This window comes from Dipteris shenzhenensis, chromosome 11 (genome assembly GCF_047967505.1).
Source record: "Dipteris shenzhenensis isolate YYH24624 ecotype China chromosome 11, Dip_SZ_1.0, whole genome shotgun sequence".
Lineage (NCBI taxonomy): Eukaryota > Viridiplantae > Streptophyta > Polypodiopsida > Gleicheniales > Dipteridaceae > Dipteris > Dipteris shenzhenensis.
In genome coordinates, this window is record NC_141606.1 from 6,105,382 (window position 1) to 6,122,846 (window position 17,465).

The 17,465-nt window shown below is 48.3% G+C and overlaps 1 protein-coding gene across 1 annotated transcript in view; it reads left to right on the plus strand.

The window, feature by feature from the left end:
• Positions 1-17,465, plus strand: part of LOC147896540 (wings apart-like protein 2) — a 120,727-nt gene that overhangs the window by 38,815 nt on the left and 64,447 nt on the right. The window contains exons 6-11 of the mRNA XM_087381455.1: positions 11,368-11,461; positions 11,778-11,840; positions 11,941-12,000; positions 12,096-12,496; positions 12,871-13,139; positions 13,425-13,587. Coding sequence (XP_087237581.1) covers positions 11,368-11,461; positions 11,778-11,840; positions 11,941-12,000; positions 12,096-12,496; positions 12,871-13,139; positions 13,425-13,587 — 1,050 coding nt within the window. The remainder of the gene's footprint in view (positions 1-11,367; positions 11,462-11,777; positions 11,841-11,940; positions 12,001-12,095; positions 12,497-12,870; positions 13,140-13,424; positions 13,588-17,465) is intronic.

Below are 17,465 nucleotides of genomic sequence, written 5' to 3' on the forward strand. Positions count from 1 at the left end.
GATGCTATTATGGGAGACTAGATAGCACGCATGATGGATGACTGGATGGGAGCATAGGGACTGGATCTTTGGTACGCCCATGGGGCAGAGGTGAATTTTCAGCTGAGCTTCGCGCGAGAGGAACCGATGTGTGGTTTGGCGGCAAGAGTTATCAGATTGCCGCTTGACGCCACGGTGGACCATGCATACTACTGGCCCCTCCAGAAGTGTGCGGAGCGGTTCGGGGTGGAAGTCTTCGTCATGATGAAGTGGGCACGGAAGATCGGCATTGAACCGGTATCCACCCTAGTATGTCGTCGCACAGACACAGACTATTCGTCCTCAAAACCCCCGGCAAAGTCACTTAAGGCAGTCTTTCTGGAACATGCACATACTCACAGGAGAGTCTTGTTCTCTGCACCCCCGTCCTCATGAGCTGGACCATAGTGAGTTGGAACGTGTACGGGCTCCACGGTCGTGCTCATAGTCAGCCGCAGTACTTGATACTCCGGCAGGAGTTGCAGAGGGCCGTGGTAGGGCGGACAATGGACATCCTTTTTGATCGAGGAGCATATGTCAACAACAGACATCAGACGGCATCACCACCTCCTCCCAGGGAGAGTTTCGGAGGAGTGGTCCCCTGTAGTAGGACGGAGCGGAGGGGTCTGGATCTCGGTTTCATAGACTTTGGCTCCAGAGGTCTACGACCAAGGCGAGCTTATCCCTGGATGGGCAGTTTGGATGGGAGTCAGGACGGGAGAGTCTAGGATTGGGATCCTGAATGTGTAAGCCCCAGCGTGCAGACAGCACCGCCTGACCTTTTGGAGGAGACTGACAGAGAGTCTTTCGGATGTAGACTCCTGGATTGTTGGAGGAGACTTCAACAACCTGGAGTTTGGGGAAGACAAGCAGGGCATCGCCTCATTCTTTGAGATGCCTGTAGCAGAGCGTAGCACCTGGGAGCAGTTCATTTTCATGATCAGTGGCAGGGACCCGTGACGAGAGTCAGATTTTAGCAGGATACTTGGCAGCCTCCTATTCTCTTTTGGACAGAGGAGACACGATGGACTGCTTCAGAGACTAGACTGTTTCTACGTTGGGGATTGGGCACTGCACAGAGGCGGCTCTACTGGGATTTTGGCAGGTACCACGATGTCAGACCACTCTCCCGTAGTACTTCACTTAGAGCAGCCCCGTCGAGGTCTCCTCCAAAAGGGGGTCCACATCCCAGAAGACCTCCTGCAGGATGAGGAGATCCAATAGGCCATGGCAGAGATTTGGGAGCACTCAGAGATGACACCGGGCGAGGGATGGGCTTCGTGGGTGGCCGATGCGATTCAGAGGAGCAGTGAGGAGCTACAGGCTCACGCCCTTAGGCGGAGGTGGATGCTTCATGATTGTGAGCGGGCTTTGAGGAGGGACCTCGCCTCCATAGAGCGGCTCAGGGAGCAGGATCCAGGTTCCCAGTGGCTTAAAGACAAGCTTGAGAGCGCTCGCCTTGAGCTTCAGGACACGGAGATTCGGCGGGCTGAGTTCTCTTATCACTCATCCTGGGCCCAGTGGGTACATCAGGGGGGCAGGATGACAAAGCAGTTCTTTCAGACCAATGGGCCCCGTTTGGAAGACACACAACTGCAGCGTCTCTGGGATCCCAAGGACATCATGTACACTGACCCGCAGGAGATATTAGACCTTACCACAGGTTTCTACAGCCAGCTTTTTCAGATGGGGAGGATGACTCCATTTGGTATTGTGGCCCGAGAGGTAGTTTGGGATCACGTTCCGACAGTGGTCTCGCAGGATTTATGCTGCAGGCTAGAGGAGCCTTTCACGGATGAGGAGCTCCGGGAAGCCCTCAAGGCTCTTCCGACCCAAAAGTGTCCTGGCGAAGATGGCTTGACTTTGGCCTTCTTTCGGAACTTCTGGGAGATCATCTCCACCCCTTTCCGACTAGCATGTGAGGAGATTTTTGACACGGGCTCCCTCCCGCAGTCCTTGAGCAGGGGTTGGATTTGTTTGATTCCGAAAGGGGGAGATAGATCATACATCCGGCAGTGGAGACCGATCACTTTTCTTGATACCGTTTACAAGATCCTCGCCAAGGTTTTGAGCTTGCGGTTACAGCCCCATCTTACGGACATCATCCATGACACACAGACATGGTTTGTCCAAGAGCGCAGCATTTTGGACAACATCTTCACTTTTTGGGAGGCAGTGGATTGGTCCAGGGAGGAGTCATAGCCGTTGGCCGTCCTTCTCTTGGATTTTGAGAAGGCCTATGATAGGGTGGAGTGGTCCTTCTTGGAGGGGACTATGCAGAGATTGGGTTTCTCAGACAGATGGGTCAGAGGAGTTTCAGCGCTCTATGCGGGGAGCTCTAGTCAGATGTTTATCGGAGGACACATGGGTGAGGCCTTTCCTCTCTCGCGCTCGGTCCGCCAGGGCTGCCCACTTGCTCCTTTCCTCCGCTTGTTCGTGGCGGAGGCCTTGGGCTACTACTTGAGATCACAGGTGGTGGGCCTCACAGGGTTGAGGCTCCCAATGCGACAGGAGGAGGACTTGCTTGACTCTGAGTTTGCAGATGACACGGCCTTGTATGTTCAGGGTACCACAGTGAGTTTGGAGAGAGTTAGGGGAGCCTTGGCTATCTACTGCGAGGCCTTGGGTGCGCGAATAAACTGGACAAAGTCTATATGTTTCTTCACGGTCCAGGAGGAGACACAGGAGATCCATGAGTGGGGGAGTGATTTTGGCTTCAGATGGATACCGCGGGGTCAGACAGCAAGATACCTTGGTTGCCAGGTTGGTATTGATATTATAGCAGAGCAGCAGGTCGCCTTTCGGCGCAAGCTTCTCGACTAGAGCTCGGCTAAGCTCTCCCTAGCAGGGCGTGCCTTCGTGGCAAACCAGGTCCTTCTCGCCACGGCCTGGTATATCGTCTCCTGCTGGTGCTTTCACAGAGGATGCATTGGGCAGCTCGGACGGTTGGTTCAGAACTTCCTTTGGGCAGGATTGGACGGCACGCGGAATACTAGAGCCCGGGTCGCTTGGTAGACGGTGATCATGCCACAGGCACTGGGAGGCCTGGGTATAATAGATCGAGAGATGCAGAGTAGAGCCCTCTTGGGCAAGTTGGTTGTTCGCGGCCTCACTCCAGGTGTAGGGCCTTGGAAGCTCCTCTTACAGAGAGGGCTTCTCAGGAACACCCCATGCACCAGAGGACAGTGGCAGCCTTCACACAGGTGGATCTTCTCAGAGGCTCGCCTTACAGGGAAGGGTTCCCCTTTGATGAGGAGTCTTCACAGGGTCTGGCAGAGGCTAGCAGGGGGTCTCATTCGTGCTCCGCCCAAATGCAGAGAGGAGTTTGACCTTATGTGACACCCAGAGATCCGAGATCAGGAGGGGCGTATGCTTGGACAGCATGCACACATTGGTTGGGCACAGTGGGACAGTGGCCCGGCCGGGTCTTTTGGCAGATGGAGTAGATTACCCATGGAGTTAGAGGGGAGGCTTGGCGCTGTAGCGCATCTGCGAGGGGTAGGACAGCGGATGAGAGAGATTGACCTAGCCATCCTTGAGTCCTGGTGGGAGGGACTTCACACTTGGAGGGATAGCACTTGGCTGGGGCAGTTTTCTCGGACTGGTGTCCCTTTGAGGATGATGATGCAGCGAGGCAGCACGCACCTTGGCTTGTACCGTGTAGGATTGGGAGGCCTATTTATCCGCTCACGGAGGGGGGACCGTGAGATGGATGGGAGTCTTGATGGGATTCACTGGCAGATGATCAGAGTGGTGGGACGTTTGGGGAAGGAGTGGCACATTGACCCTCCTATTTCAGAGCAGGATGCCCAGTATTTCAGAGTAGGATGCCCCCAGATGGTGCTCTGGCTGTGGGAAGGTAGATCCTTGAGGGAGGTCGAGTGGGATCCAGGAGAGTGGTTTTGGCCCTCCAGGGGTGGCCTTGCCGAGCAGATGGATGAGATGCCCTTCTTTTCATATACCACACGGATTGGTAGGAGGCTTCAGATGGACTCTTCGAGGTGGACTCCCCTTGAGGGAGCGGCATTGGGTGACCCAGAGAGTGCCCCGGGATGTCCGTTCTAGGTTTTGGACACGGTTATGGTCCAGTTTGCGGCCAAGGAAGATATCCTACTGCTTCTGGCTGGCCGCCCATGGAGGCTTATCCATCGGACCGTGGTTGGAGCAGATGCGAGTGGAGGGGCAGTGCCATTGTTGCACTGCCTTTGGAGCTGTCGCAGAGCAGCGGGGATTTGGATGGGAGCCCACAGGATCATGACCCGCATGGAGAGTCTTCAGAGGGACTGGTTGACGGAGGGAGGATGCGTTCCAGATTGATGAGGTCTCCCGAGCCTACCGGATACAGGGTCAGAGCATACAGAGGATAGCACTCCATTAGGCAGTCCCTCCGGATAGCCTAGCTCCCCTTTCTCCTCCGGAGGACAGTGTTTGGGAGGTGGTAGCCAATATCACTGTGTGGAACATCTGGGTGGCTCGTTGCAGTCTCGTGATGGGTGAGCATTAGGTTCCACCCTCGGCTACCATGGTCGCCATCTGGGAGGATATCATCTATACTCTACGCTCCACCTGGGAGCGTGGGGCTCCAGGCTGTAGAGCGACTATTGAGCGGCGAGCTCGTTTCTGCAAGGCTTGGCCTGTAGGAGTCTTCTACATCTTCACTCCGCGAGGGATTGGCTGGTTGTATAGTTCCCCCACTTGGCTATTAGCCCCAGTACTCGAGATTTCCTAGGCTGGGTTTCTCTGGAACAGGCCGGTTTTTTTGTGAGCCTTTTCCTGGTTTTTTCCCATACTCAGCACCTTCGGGGCTGCTGTTTTGTATGAAGTCTTTCAAGCATTAATAGAATGTTCCTTTCTTTGGAAAAAAAAAAGGAAGAGGATTTCAAAACGAGTCCTGAAAGATGTGTCATGTGCTATATATGCCAGACTTCTTTATTCTGACTTGGTGATACCAGATTTGAGATCTAACTTTTTGGGAACTTTTTTCTCCCATAAGTATATTTAGCAAGTCATCTAAATCAAGGTATTGGATAACGGGGTTCAATCATTGAGAGCTGTACGATCAATGCCCAGTCTAAATGTGCATTGATGAATGTGCCATCTTTCTTCTTGATGAGAAGGACATGAGCTCTAGATGGTGAACTATTGGGTTGTATTAACCCTTTCTTAAGTAGCTGCCAAATTTCTTTATCAACTGCCTTCATCTCAATTTGATTCATCTCGTAGAGGCTCTACAAGAGGATTCACTTATAAATGCAATTCAATAGAATGATCTTCAGGTCTACTTATTAGCAGCTTAAATGAAGAGTCCTTTGCAAACTTATCCTCATGAGCGCTCAAGAAACTATGCCTCTCTTGGTGAATGACCTTTATAGAGTTCAAGTGGCTCTTGACATAAATCAAATGGCAGATAAGATCATATCCACTTCAATAAGTAATCTCTTTGATCTGGGTATTTTTGCATCCTGAATTTTAGGCCTTAGACCATGCATGTATACTTCTCCTTATGACCCCAGACAACTCCTGAAAGTATTATGTCATCGAATGGTTATTGACGAGCTCAACAACTCAGTCAGTGATAAGATCGTAATTACAACCATCATATGAAAGGATCAAACTCAAAGCCCCGTTGGTCTTTCGTAGACGGTAATAAACTTTCTTTCTTTCTTTATCCTACTGCCCCTTTGATTTTGCATCATGGTGGGCTGAGAGTTTAGGACCATGGATAAATGGCATCTTCCCATTGTTGGAACTATCGGAGTCCTAGTGTGTGTGGTCCTAGAGTCCTAGGAGTGTCCTACAGTTGTGTGAGTGTGAAGAGTCTTGAGGCCACTCGTGCCACCTCATGTGGTAGGTGTGATTCCTCCCCTAGATTATAGGATCTAGATTCTCTTGTGTGTGACCTCATCTATGAGGTGTCTATGTGGGAAGATAAGGCTTGCCCAGCCTATAAATGAGGCTATGTACTTGCTATGATTACACAATCTATCAACATCAGTTCGTGCCTCAGCTCGTCTCTAACCTGTGATTGAGTGTCTCTCACCCTCTCCCCATTTTCAACAGTTGGTATCAGAGCCACCTTGAAGCTCCTGCTTTATGGCATTCCTCTTCGATTGAGCAGCTCTATGTTGTTCATCGAGTTGACGTTGTTTGTTGCGCCATCAGCCTCAAGAATGCCGAAGTCGCGGCAGTAATCCTACCCACGCTGACGCTACCTCTCTCCTCTGCTGGGCCACTCTTCCGCCACCTCCACGTTGCTGTCCAGATGGCCGCTTCAGTTCTGCCCGTTGCTGCTGCTGCCTCTCAGCTCTCCTCCTTCCGCCCCTGATCTGCGCAATCTCCATTAGCAGCATTCTGCCCCAATGACCTGCGACAGCTCCTGCGAAGGTGTCGTTGCGATGATTTGGCGGCGTCTCGCATGTACCGGCGATTGACGACCTTGTGAGAGCCGTGGCCATCGACTCGCACGTCAACGCAGCTCTTCTGGTTTGCAGTTCACGCTTCCTCAATCTACATCGAAGACCATCCTATGTTGCTTCCGTGCTGATCTGTGTTGCCTACGCCTCAGCAAACAGTTCCGCCTTTGCTCAGCTTGACTGCCTGGTCCATTTCCCTGCTGTGAACTCGGAGTTATGCTGCACGTACGTCGCCTCTCTACGCAGCTTGTTTTCTGAGGCGCATATATTTCTGGAAGAGAATGGCATCACGAGAATGGCTGATCGAACTTGAGCTTTCCATGAAGTATCTTGCTGCCTGGGAGTCGTCTTTCAGCTGCCACAACTCAATCACAGCTGCCCGTGTCAAAATCGCCGCCACATTTGGAGGGGATTCAGCCCGACCTTGAAGCCCATTTCTGAGCCCGAAACCCTAAATTGCGATTTTCAAGAATTTTGCCTCATTTTGGGTGAATTTGTTGGGGCTTTTATGGTCTAAAGCTTCCCTAGTATTGCTAGAACACTATGCTCTAGGGAATTTTGAATAGCCCCAATTTTCTGCAAACCCTAATTTTGCAGCAACCCTAACCCTAAAATTTAGGGCTTTTCTATCCTGTGTCTTCCTTTGGCATAATTGAAGCTTGTACTATGTAAATCTTTTGGGGATTTTGCCAAATTCGTGTAATTTCATCACCATTTGGTACATTCATTTGGGAATTTTGCCCCCCCTTGGGCCTAATTGCTCAAACTTGAGATTCTTCTCCGACATTTGGTGACTCTCACTCGGTCACTTTGAGAGTCATGGGCTGATTGTCCCATGTAGCTGCTCCCATAGCCGACATCGATATATCTTCCGGGCATTCCCGTCATGCGCTTCATCGACACTTCATTGATACGGGGGAATGTGCACACTCTTGAGCAAGCAGCTACTTCGGGCTTATACGGGTTCTCTGCCCTTGCTATGCATAAAATGAATATATATTTTCTATATTCCGCATGGGTGTAAGGTACTCTGCCTTGGGTAGTCCCCCTAAAATGATGTAATAATTTGTCATTTTGTGTGCCTTGTCCTATAAAAGGCTCCACTTATTTCCATGTACCCAGTTAGGAGACAGGGGGGTTGTTATGTCTTTCCTTTATCAGGCCTGGCCGAGTTCCAGGATGTTGGTGTACTCCCTAGACCTATGAGTTGGTCATGCATCCATGCTCAGATTTGAGTCTCTGATCACGTTGACACCTAAGCCATGGGAGTGCTTGGTTCAACCTCTGAATTATGCTCAGCTGTTAGCCTCTGAGATTGCCTGGGATGCACAGTTTGGATGATGTCATAGTTTCTCACCCTAGCTCCGAAGGGGGGTTTGTTGGAACTATCGGAGTCCTAGTGTGTGTGGTCCTAGAGTCCTAGGAGTGTCCTACAGTTGTGTGAGTGTGAAGAGTCTTGAGGCCACTCGTGCCACCTCATGTGGTAGGTGTGATTCCTCCCCTAGATTATAGGATCTAGATTCTCTTGTGTGTGACCTCATCTATGAGGTGTCTGTGTGGGAAGATAAGGCTTGCCCAGCCTATAAATGAGGCTATGTACTTGCTATGATTACACAATCTATCAACATCAGTTCGTGCCTTAGCTCTTGTCTCTAACCTGTGATTGAGTGTCTCTCACCCTCTCCCCATTTTCAACACCCATCCACTTTATTCCTTGATTTAGACTCTCACACATGGCTCAAGATGCGGAAAAAAGACAAGGGCCAAAAGACAAGAGAGAGGACTTAGAAAAGGGGAGAGGACTTAGAAAAGGGAAGGAGACACCCCCCCCCCTCCCCCCCGGGAGACACCCCCCCTTCCAAGGAAAAAAAAAAACAACCCCCCCCAAAAAAACCACCATCACACATACAATATTATCAATGTTTTTGAAGGCCCTAAAGATGCTGCCATTCTTTGTTGTTAGGGGTGGTGATTTGGTATTGATTGTTTTAGTATCAGCATGTTGTCTCACAATCTTTAACACAAAGATCATGGCAAATGGATGGTGCGGGTAGTCAATGACTCAACTTGTGTCTTGGAACCTTGTTTTAAAAAGCAATGGTATTTGTCATGGATCTCATAGTATTTAGGCATCTTAACAATACATGCTCCATGACATGCGAACCGGCTTTGTTCAGGACGCAACATCCGGGACAACATTTTAACTTTCTGGTAGGCAATGGATTGGGCCAAGGAGGAGTCTCAGCCTTTGGCCATGGATTTTGAGAAGGCTTACGGCAGGGTGGAGTGGTCTTTCCTGGAGGGCACTATGCAGTGGTTGGGTTTCTCAGACAGATGGATTAGAGGAACCTCTGCGCTTCATGCGGGGAGCTCTAGTCAGGTGCTTGTCGGTGGATACACGAGCGAGGCCTTTCCTCTCTCTCGCTCGGTCCGTCAGGGCTGTCTCCTAGCTCCCTTCTCTTCCTTTTTGTGGCGGAGGCATTGGGCAACTACTTGAGACCACAGGTGGCAGGCCTCATAGGGTTGAGGCTCCCAATCAGACATGAGGAGGAGTTGCTAGACTCAGAGTTTGCAGATGACACAGCCTTGTACGTTGAGGGCACCACGGTGAGCTTGGAGAGGTGAGGAGACACAGGAGATTCGAGAGTGGGGGAGTGCCTTTGGATACTACGGGGCCAGACAACGAGATACCTCGGATGCCAGGTGGGTATTGATATTACACCAGAGCAGCAGGACGCCCCGGTCCTCGAGAGTGTTCGACGCAAGCTTCTCTACTGGAGCTCTGCCAAACTCTCCCTAGCGGGCCGTGCCTTCGGTCCTTCTTGCCACGGCTTGGTACATTGCCTCCTGTTGGTGTTTTCACAGAGGATGCATTGGACAGCTCCTACGTTTGGTTCGGAATTTCCTTTAGGCAAGATTGGACGACACGAGGAATACTAGAGCTTGGGTCGCTTGGCAGATGGTGATCATGCCACAGGCATTGAGAGGTTTGGGTATCATTGATCCGTAGATGCAGAGCAGAGCCCTCTTGGGCACGTTGGTTGTGCGCGGCCTCACCCGTGGTGTAGAGCCCGGAAGCTCCTCTTACACTGAGGGCTTCTCAGGAACATCCCACGCATTGGGGGCAGTGGCAGCATTCACACAGATGGATCTTTTCAGAGGCCCCCCTTACGGGGAAGGGTTCCCCCATGACGAGGAGCCTCCATAGGGTCTGGCAGAGATTAGGAGGGGCGTCATCTGTGCTTAGCCCCGTTGCAGCGAGGAGTTCGAGTGTCAGCCCCTCATTTAGCACTCGGAGATCAAGGATCAGGATGGAAATATGCTTGGGCAGTAGACTCACATTGGGACAATGGCCCGGCTTGCTCCTTTGGCAGATGGAGCAGATGACCCATGGTGGCAAAGGCGAGGCTTGGAGGCATAGCGCATATGCGAGGGACAGGGCAGCGGATGAGGGAGATTGACCTAGCCATCCCTGAGTCTTGGTGGGAGGTACCCCGCATGTGGATGGATAGCAGATGGTTGGGTCAGTTCTCTCGGACTGGGTTCCCCTTGAGGATGATGATTCAGCGAGGCAACACGCAGCCTGGTTTCTTTCGTGTAGGGCCTGGAGGCCAACTTCAGGCACTCGCTAAGAGAGACCCAGAGATGGACGAGAGTCTGGATGGGATTCATTCGCAACTGATCAGAGTTGTGGGCCGATTGGGGAAGGAGTGGCACATCGATCCTGCCAGCATCCCAGAGCAGGATGCCCTCAGATGGCGCATTTGGCTTTGGGAAGGTAGGCCCCTGAGGGAGCTCTAGTGGGATACGGGAGAGTGGTTTTAGTCTTCCAGGATTGGCCTTGCTGAGCAGGTGGACGAGGTGCCTTTCTTTTCCTATACCACTCGGATTGGCAGGAGGCATTAGATGGACTCTTCGATGTGGACCCCTTTGAGGGAGAGGCATTGGGTGGCCCAGAGGGTGCCCCGGGAGGTCCGTTCTAAGTTTTGGACGAGTCAATGGTCCAATTTGCGACCGAGGAAGATCTCCTACTTCTTCTGGCTGGCCGCCCACGGAGGCTTTCCCATAAGCCCCTGGTTTGAGTAGATGCGGGAGGAGGGGCAGTGTCTCTGCTGTTTTGTTGGATTTCTGGAGACGATCCCTCATTGGCTCTGGAGTTGTCGTAGTGCAGTGAGGATCTGGATGGGAGCCCTCAGGATTATGACCCTCATGCAGAGCCTTCAGAGGGACTACACCTGGGGGATGGTGACTTGGTTGACTGCGGTAGGACACGCGTTCCAGATTGATGAGGCCTCTCCAGCTTACCGGATACAAGGTTAGAGCATTTAGACGATAGAGCTCCATGAGGCGGTCCCTCCTGATATCTCGGATCCTCATTCCCCTCCGGAGGATAGCGTGTGGGAGGTAGTAGCCAGTATCACGGTGTGGAACATTTGGGTTGCTCGCTGTAGTCTGGTGATGGGTGAGCATCCGGTGCCACCCTTGGCTACCTTGGTCGCCATCTGGCAAGATATCATGTACACCCTGCGCTCCACCTTGGAGCATGGGACCCCGGGCTCTAGGGCGGCTGTCGCGAGGCACGCACGTTTCTGTAGGGCTTGGCCTGCAGGAGTTTTCTACATATTCACTCCGTGAGGGATTCACTGGTTGTATAGTCCCCCCACTTGGCTGTTAGCCCCTGTACCAGAGATTCCCTAGGCAGTGAGCTGGGTTCTTCCAGTCTTTTTCCGGGTTTTTCCCATACTCAGCACCTTTGGGGCTGCTGTTTTGTATGAAAGTTTTTCAAGCATCAATAGAACGTTCCTTTCTCCCCCCCCCACCCCCAAAAAAAAAAAGAAAAAAAAGAACAATATGTGCTCCTCTCTCTCCCTTTCGTGCACATACTCACACCTGAAAGTGCTGTTAGTCTATTGACGAATTGCATTTGCTTTTGCAGAAGCATTTGTTGGACATGGTTCTACAGAAAGAGTGTCTAGATTCGCCCCCCAGTTTTGTTGGAGTGGTGGTTGGTACCATAAACACAGTCTCTGGTTAGTAGAGCAGTTGATGTATTTGTACCATGCTGTGTTATAAGAAATTTGTGACCTCAATTTCTAAAAAAGGATCATGAAACGTTTGTTACTTAAATTTATTATCTTTTATTGAAGCTGTATGGCAGGCTTTATTCCTAGGGAATTCTAAGGAATTGTTTTTTTTGGCTGAAGGCGTGTACACATTTCATAAATGGCCTTTTCCATGTCCTTCTTGCTCAGAAACTTGGCAACACTGATCTATTGCCCTTTCTAAACTCAGGGAGCTAACTTTGGGACAGTTGCTCCTTCTGAGTTTTTTTTTTCATTGATGCAGAATTTATGATAAAGAAGAAACATGCCAGGCAGTGCATATATCTTCCACAAAACACGTATAAAGGTGCCTGATGCTTTATTTCAGGTCGCCTTTTTCACAAAGGTTTCTTTTTTGTGCTTTTCTTAGTGTGTGAAATTGATGCTTTTTGTTTTGGAAATCACAGGAAACAGAGATAACAATGCTAAGTTGGAGAAAGAGAAGAAAGAGTCCATGAGCTTCGAAGGTATAGGTGTTTAAGGAATGCAGGTTGGACTTATAGAACATATAAAAGTTTGCTGTATAATTAACCAAGGGCTCCATTGTTTACTATTGCTGAAGAGACACTATTCGGAAGACCTGGAAAAGGACGAACTTCAAATTCAGAGACTCTGGAGTCTGTAGGAAATCTCCAGTTTAACAGAAGAGCTCCAGGACCATCACGTCAGAAGAGACCAATGTCAGAGCATAAGATAACGGTGGAGGAATCAAAAGATCCTTTTGATTTTGATGAATTGGATGAAATTTCTGAATACGGCAGCCTTAATGCTTCAAAAAACCTGAAGGGGAAAGGAGCTGTGAAGAGGGAATATAGTCATGGCTCCTTTGATAATGATTCTGCTCAAGGTGAAGTTACTGAGAGCATTGATCGGGGTTGCTCGTCTGTAATATCTAAGGAAAATTCGGATGAGTATGCTCAAGAAAAGATTTTGTTGGAGGATTGCCTTCTGTCAGCTGTAAAAGTGAGTATATTTCAGAGGCTTACTTACATAGTAGAAAATTGATCTTGACTTATTCATATTTTGGAATGTTGGTATTGTTTTTTCCCCTCCTGGTTTGGAAGTTCCTGTTCCATATCTTCTTTTCATATTTACATTCAGGGGTTCATGCTTATTCACCTGTATGGCAAAAGTTTAGTTGCTGGAAAGCAGAAGAAAAGATAGACATGACACTTGTTTCCCTCCAAGCCCTAAATTGAGAATTCACAAAAATGGTGAATTTTTAATAAATGTCTCATGAAACATCATTTACTTCAACTAGTAGCATCCTTGGATAAGGGTTGGCGATATGGTCTTTTTTTTTCCATTCCCGTTTATAGCAAAACAGATATTTTCAGGTACTCATGAATCTCACAAATGATAATGATCTGGGTTGTCGACAAGTTGCTGCTTCCGGTGGGTTGGACGCTATGGCTTCACTTATTACAGAGCACTATCCTTCATTCCGGTTGGTTTCTAAAAATTTTGATGAAAGAGAAGAGCATCGCATTTCCCAAGTGAGGATGACAGAGGCAAGAAATGCTGACAATTATGATGAAGACCTGGATCTCCTTGTGGTTATTCTTGGTGTATTGGTAAACCTTGTCGAGAAAGATACAAGGAACAGGTAATCTACCACAGGGCTGCTTGCTATTTTAATGGATGTTGTTGCTCTTGTGAACTGTAACACTGTAGTCCTGTTGACTGCATTTGGTTAAGATCTGTGGGGTTATATGTCACGTTGCTTATTTTTTAATCCAGTTTTCCTAGAGATGTCTTATAGTTTAATGGCCGTTTTAAAAACTTCAAAAGTCTTTTAGACTTTGCTTCTCTTAAGTCTCTGAGAGATCCATGTCCAAGATCAGCAAAGTTTGGGTAAGGTTGCTTTCTCAGTCTGTCTTATTTGGCACAGAGGACGACTTGCATTGTTGAGCATCAAGGGTTCTCATGCGAAGAACAACACTGAACATGAGCAAAATAGTTATGGCATGATAAGGCTTTTGTGCTCCATATTTGTGAGCAACGAGGGTGCTGGTAAAGCTGTTGAGTCAACTGGAGGCAAGTTTGCAACAGAGGTGCATATCTCACTTGTGCATTTTCATTTCGGTATTTAAATCTAAGAAGACTGGGGTCGTTGTAAGCAAGAGGTGCCAGTAAAACTGATGAATGGATTGAGGGTGCCTGACTTGTGGCTTTAGTGTGACAATGCTCTCTGGGGACAGTTTGTAACTCATGTGCGCATGGTTATTTTTTGGCATCTCTCTAAAAGCAAACATGCCACTTCTGAGTACTTGTACTGTTTCTGTAGTGAAGTTAGATATGGATTCATGTGTGTCTGATGGCTTGAAGGGTCAGATGTTTCTTTTGACTTGCCTAAATCTGAGAGGATTCTATGCCTTCACATGTCATTGTTACATTCCCGTTACCTCGGGTGAATCGCTTGACATTAAACTGTAGATGATAATGGTGCATATTTATAGATAGATTGATTGATAACCATATGACGGTTTGCATAACCTGACCTTGTCAGCAAATTTAGACTTAGTGCGGGCTTGTATGTGAAAGTACATGTAGTGGTTTTGGATTGATAAGCTTGAGAGATTAATGGTGTTATGTAATTGTCAAAGATTGGCTTCAAATGTCAATGATGTGGGATGTAACAAGGTTTGGTCGGCATAAAGCCTATCAATGTGTGTTGTTAATGACTGAGGTGTCAGGTCTAAGGTAAAGTTCCAAAAGGGGGCATGGTGACCTCATGGAAGCCATGTGTGTGATGGCATAATGCCTAGGGGGCCTAAAAGGGCATGCACTTGTCAAGGGCTCCGATTTGGCAAGTGGCTAAGGCAGGCATATCATAAATGGGTGGAGCTTTGCTTGTTACAAATTCAATAGTGGTTGTTGGTTGATTGTTGCATGTCAGTTTTGGCGTTCTTATGGCCATGATTGTGAAGAGTGGTTTTTGGAGTATGTGATCCCAATCATCGAGTCTTTGGTGATCCTTCTCTTGGCAAGTATCAGTTCTTCCGAGCATCTTTCATAGAGTCCAAAGTGCCCAATAACGAGCCCAATAAAACAGTAGATCAAATCCCTGCCACATAGGATGAAAGCCAAACAACAAAAAATTCTTGCCAAAAAATGCACTGGAGAAACAGGCCTGTAGCCGCCGCAGCAAGAAATTACGGGACTTTGGGCAGTGCCAAAATAGATGAGGCATAGACTCCCTTGTAGATAGACATCATCGACAAGTGGCTGGAGCAATATGATGACGAGCTAAGATCTGTCCAAAGGGAAGAACCCTGTAGGCCATCTTCTGGTGGTTCTAGTGATGCCCTATAGGCCATGGCATGTGCCTTGTAGGCATAAATATAGGCACTTATAGTTTTAGTGTCTTTTAGGCCACATAGGACACTTAGTCCTATGTGACACCTAGGACACTTAGTCCTAGGTCTAGGTACAAGTACTTTGTACTCTTTCTTTTCTACTACTCTAGTTGACGTGACGGCTGATTCTCATCGACTCTTTGTACCTTGTATTCTCTCTTTTGCTTTTAGATCCTACAGTGGTATCAGAGCCAGGATCTGCTTCCTGTCCCTGTAAAGTCTGAAAACCTGTACGGACGTCCGTACAGATACGTACGGATCCCGTACGTCTCTTCCAGCTGCTGTCCAAGGCTTCCAGAGATTTTTTGTCGTCACAAAGTGCCTCATTGCTGTTTCCAAGCTGAGGCGACTTCTCTAGGACCTTGCTCCAGTTTTTTTTCAGGGACCATATCAGCTCTTCGTGGTCAGTTCAAGGCCTTTCATCGCTGGAAATTACTTCGAACTGCTTCTACACTAGGAGCCTACCAGTCGTGACCTGTCTAGAGGCTGTTCCAGGGGTGCCTTGCAGCTCTACACTCAGTTCGAGGCTGATTTGAGGCATTTCCAGCCCTGCTGCTGCTGCCTTTTCATCTGAGCTGCTGCTACAGCCCTTTATCCAGCTCCATTACACTCACAGGTGGCCCTCTCAACTAGGCAACTAACTTGGGATCCATCTCCCGCCAGATTTGAGCTTCAACCTTCAGTTCGTGGCACTAGAAGGTGGCGACTTACCTTCTCCAGGAGGCGTCTCCTCTCCAGCTACTCCTTTGAAGCTTCTATTGGCTGCTCCCATCTCGTGGAAGAGTGTACTTGCATTTGAGAACCTGTTCCAGCAGATTCAACTATCTTTTGCTATCCACAAGCTACTTTGCTGTTTTTTACTGTTTTTTGACAGCTTTTTTAAAACTGTCAAACCCTAATTTCCAACAGAAAATTTAAGGGCTTTTGACATGTGGACCTTCAACCTGTCAATACAATACTTTGGACAAGGTTGACAACTGAAATCCTTCCAAAAATTGAAGTTTTCAGTTAATTTCAAGTTCAGGACTGTCACATTGTGCCATGTCATCACTCGAGGTCAACAAAATTTGGGGCTTTTGTGTTGGGAGCTCAATTTCAAATGGTGTTTGGGACAGTAAATTCTACTTTTGCAGTTTAAAGCCTTGAGGCTATACATTGGGTCAGATTATCAGACATTAGGTCAGATTTTCATACATTGGGTCACATTTGCAAAAACCTCAGCAAAATTTGGGGCTTTTCTGCATTTGCCCTCTTTTTGGCCCATTTGCCCTCATTAAATTTGGGGCTTTTGCTAGATTTGCTGTTTTTGCAGTGAACATTGCCTGTCACAGTCACATTTGGGTCAGATCTGCATTTGCCCTTTGATTTGGGTTGGAAATTTGCAGATATTTGCTGTCATTTTAGGACAGCCAGCTCTTTGCAGTGATAGCCTTGAGGCTTTTGAGTTTTTAGGTCTTTTTCAGGGTATCACATTTGCTATGGCTGGGAACAATCAAGATCTATTTGGCGTTCTTCGTGAAGATGATAAGTTGGATGGCACCAACTATCCGATGTGGTCTTATCTCATGAAACATATTCTTGTTGCAAAGCATTTGTGGAATATTGTTTCTGGGGTTGATCTGAGGCCAGCCATTGTTACAGTGGTTGCCTTTATTGCTGGTCCCTCTGCAGGGAGTACTCCTCCTGATGCCTTATCTTCTAGCACTCTTGCTACTGCTCCCCTAACTCAAGAACAGTCAAGATGGGATGCAAGAGATGCAAATGCACATTCATGTATTGCTTTATCATCCAAGAGAATCATTATTCCACACATCCGGTCTTGCACGACAGCAAAGGATGCTTGGGACAAATTGGCTTCTCTCTATTAGATTCGCAATGAGGCACGTGTTGCATATTTGAGAAGGCAATTACAGGAAGTCAGTATGAATGAAGGTGATTCTATGGATGCATACCTGACAAAGGTCAAGGACCTCATGGAACAACTTGCCAACATTGATGAGGTGGTGCCAAATTCACAGCTTGTCAGTACCACACTGAATGGACTGCCAGATACATATCAAGGGTTTGCTACAACCCTTCGATTAGTGGCCATGGGTAATCCAGACCACTATTCTTTTGATCAGCTAGTTACTTTGCTTTTGCAGGAAGAGCAAAGTCGTGCTAATAGACAAGCCATTATTTCTGATCATGCATTTGCTTCACAGCAGTCAGGAAGAGGCAAGGCTTCCAAGCCTATTCGCAAGCCTAAATCTGCGCATAGCAGCTGCAATTCCTCCCATGCATCTAAAAATACAGCAGATAAGTCAAAGAAGAAAAGATGCAACTATTGTCGCAAGCTTAAACATGACATTTCAGAATGCAGGAAGCGCATTGCTTCGGAGAAAAAGAAAGCAGGATTGATAGTTAATGCCTCCCATGCTATTGAATCCCATGAGCCAGCAGATGCTTCACATGCACATGCTCTCCAGGATGATTGGGCATGGGCTGCCGATTGCTCATTTGATCCCTCCAAAGCTGATGCACTCTTTACTGCTAATGATGCTCAATCTTGGTATTTTGATAGTGGTGCTTGC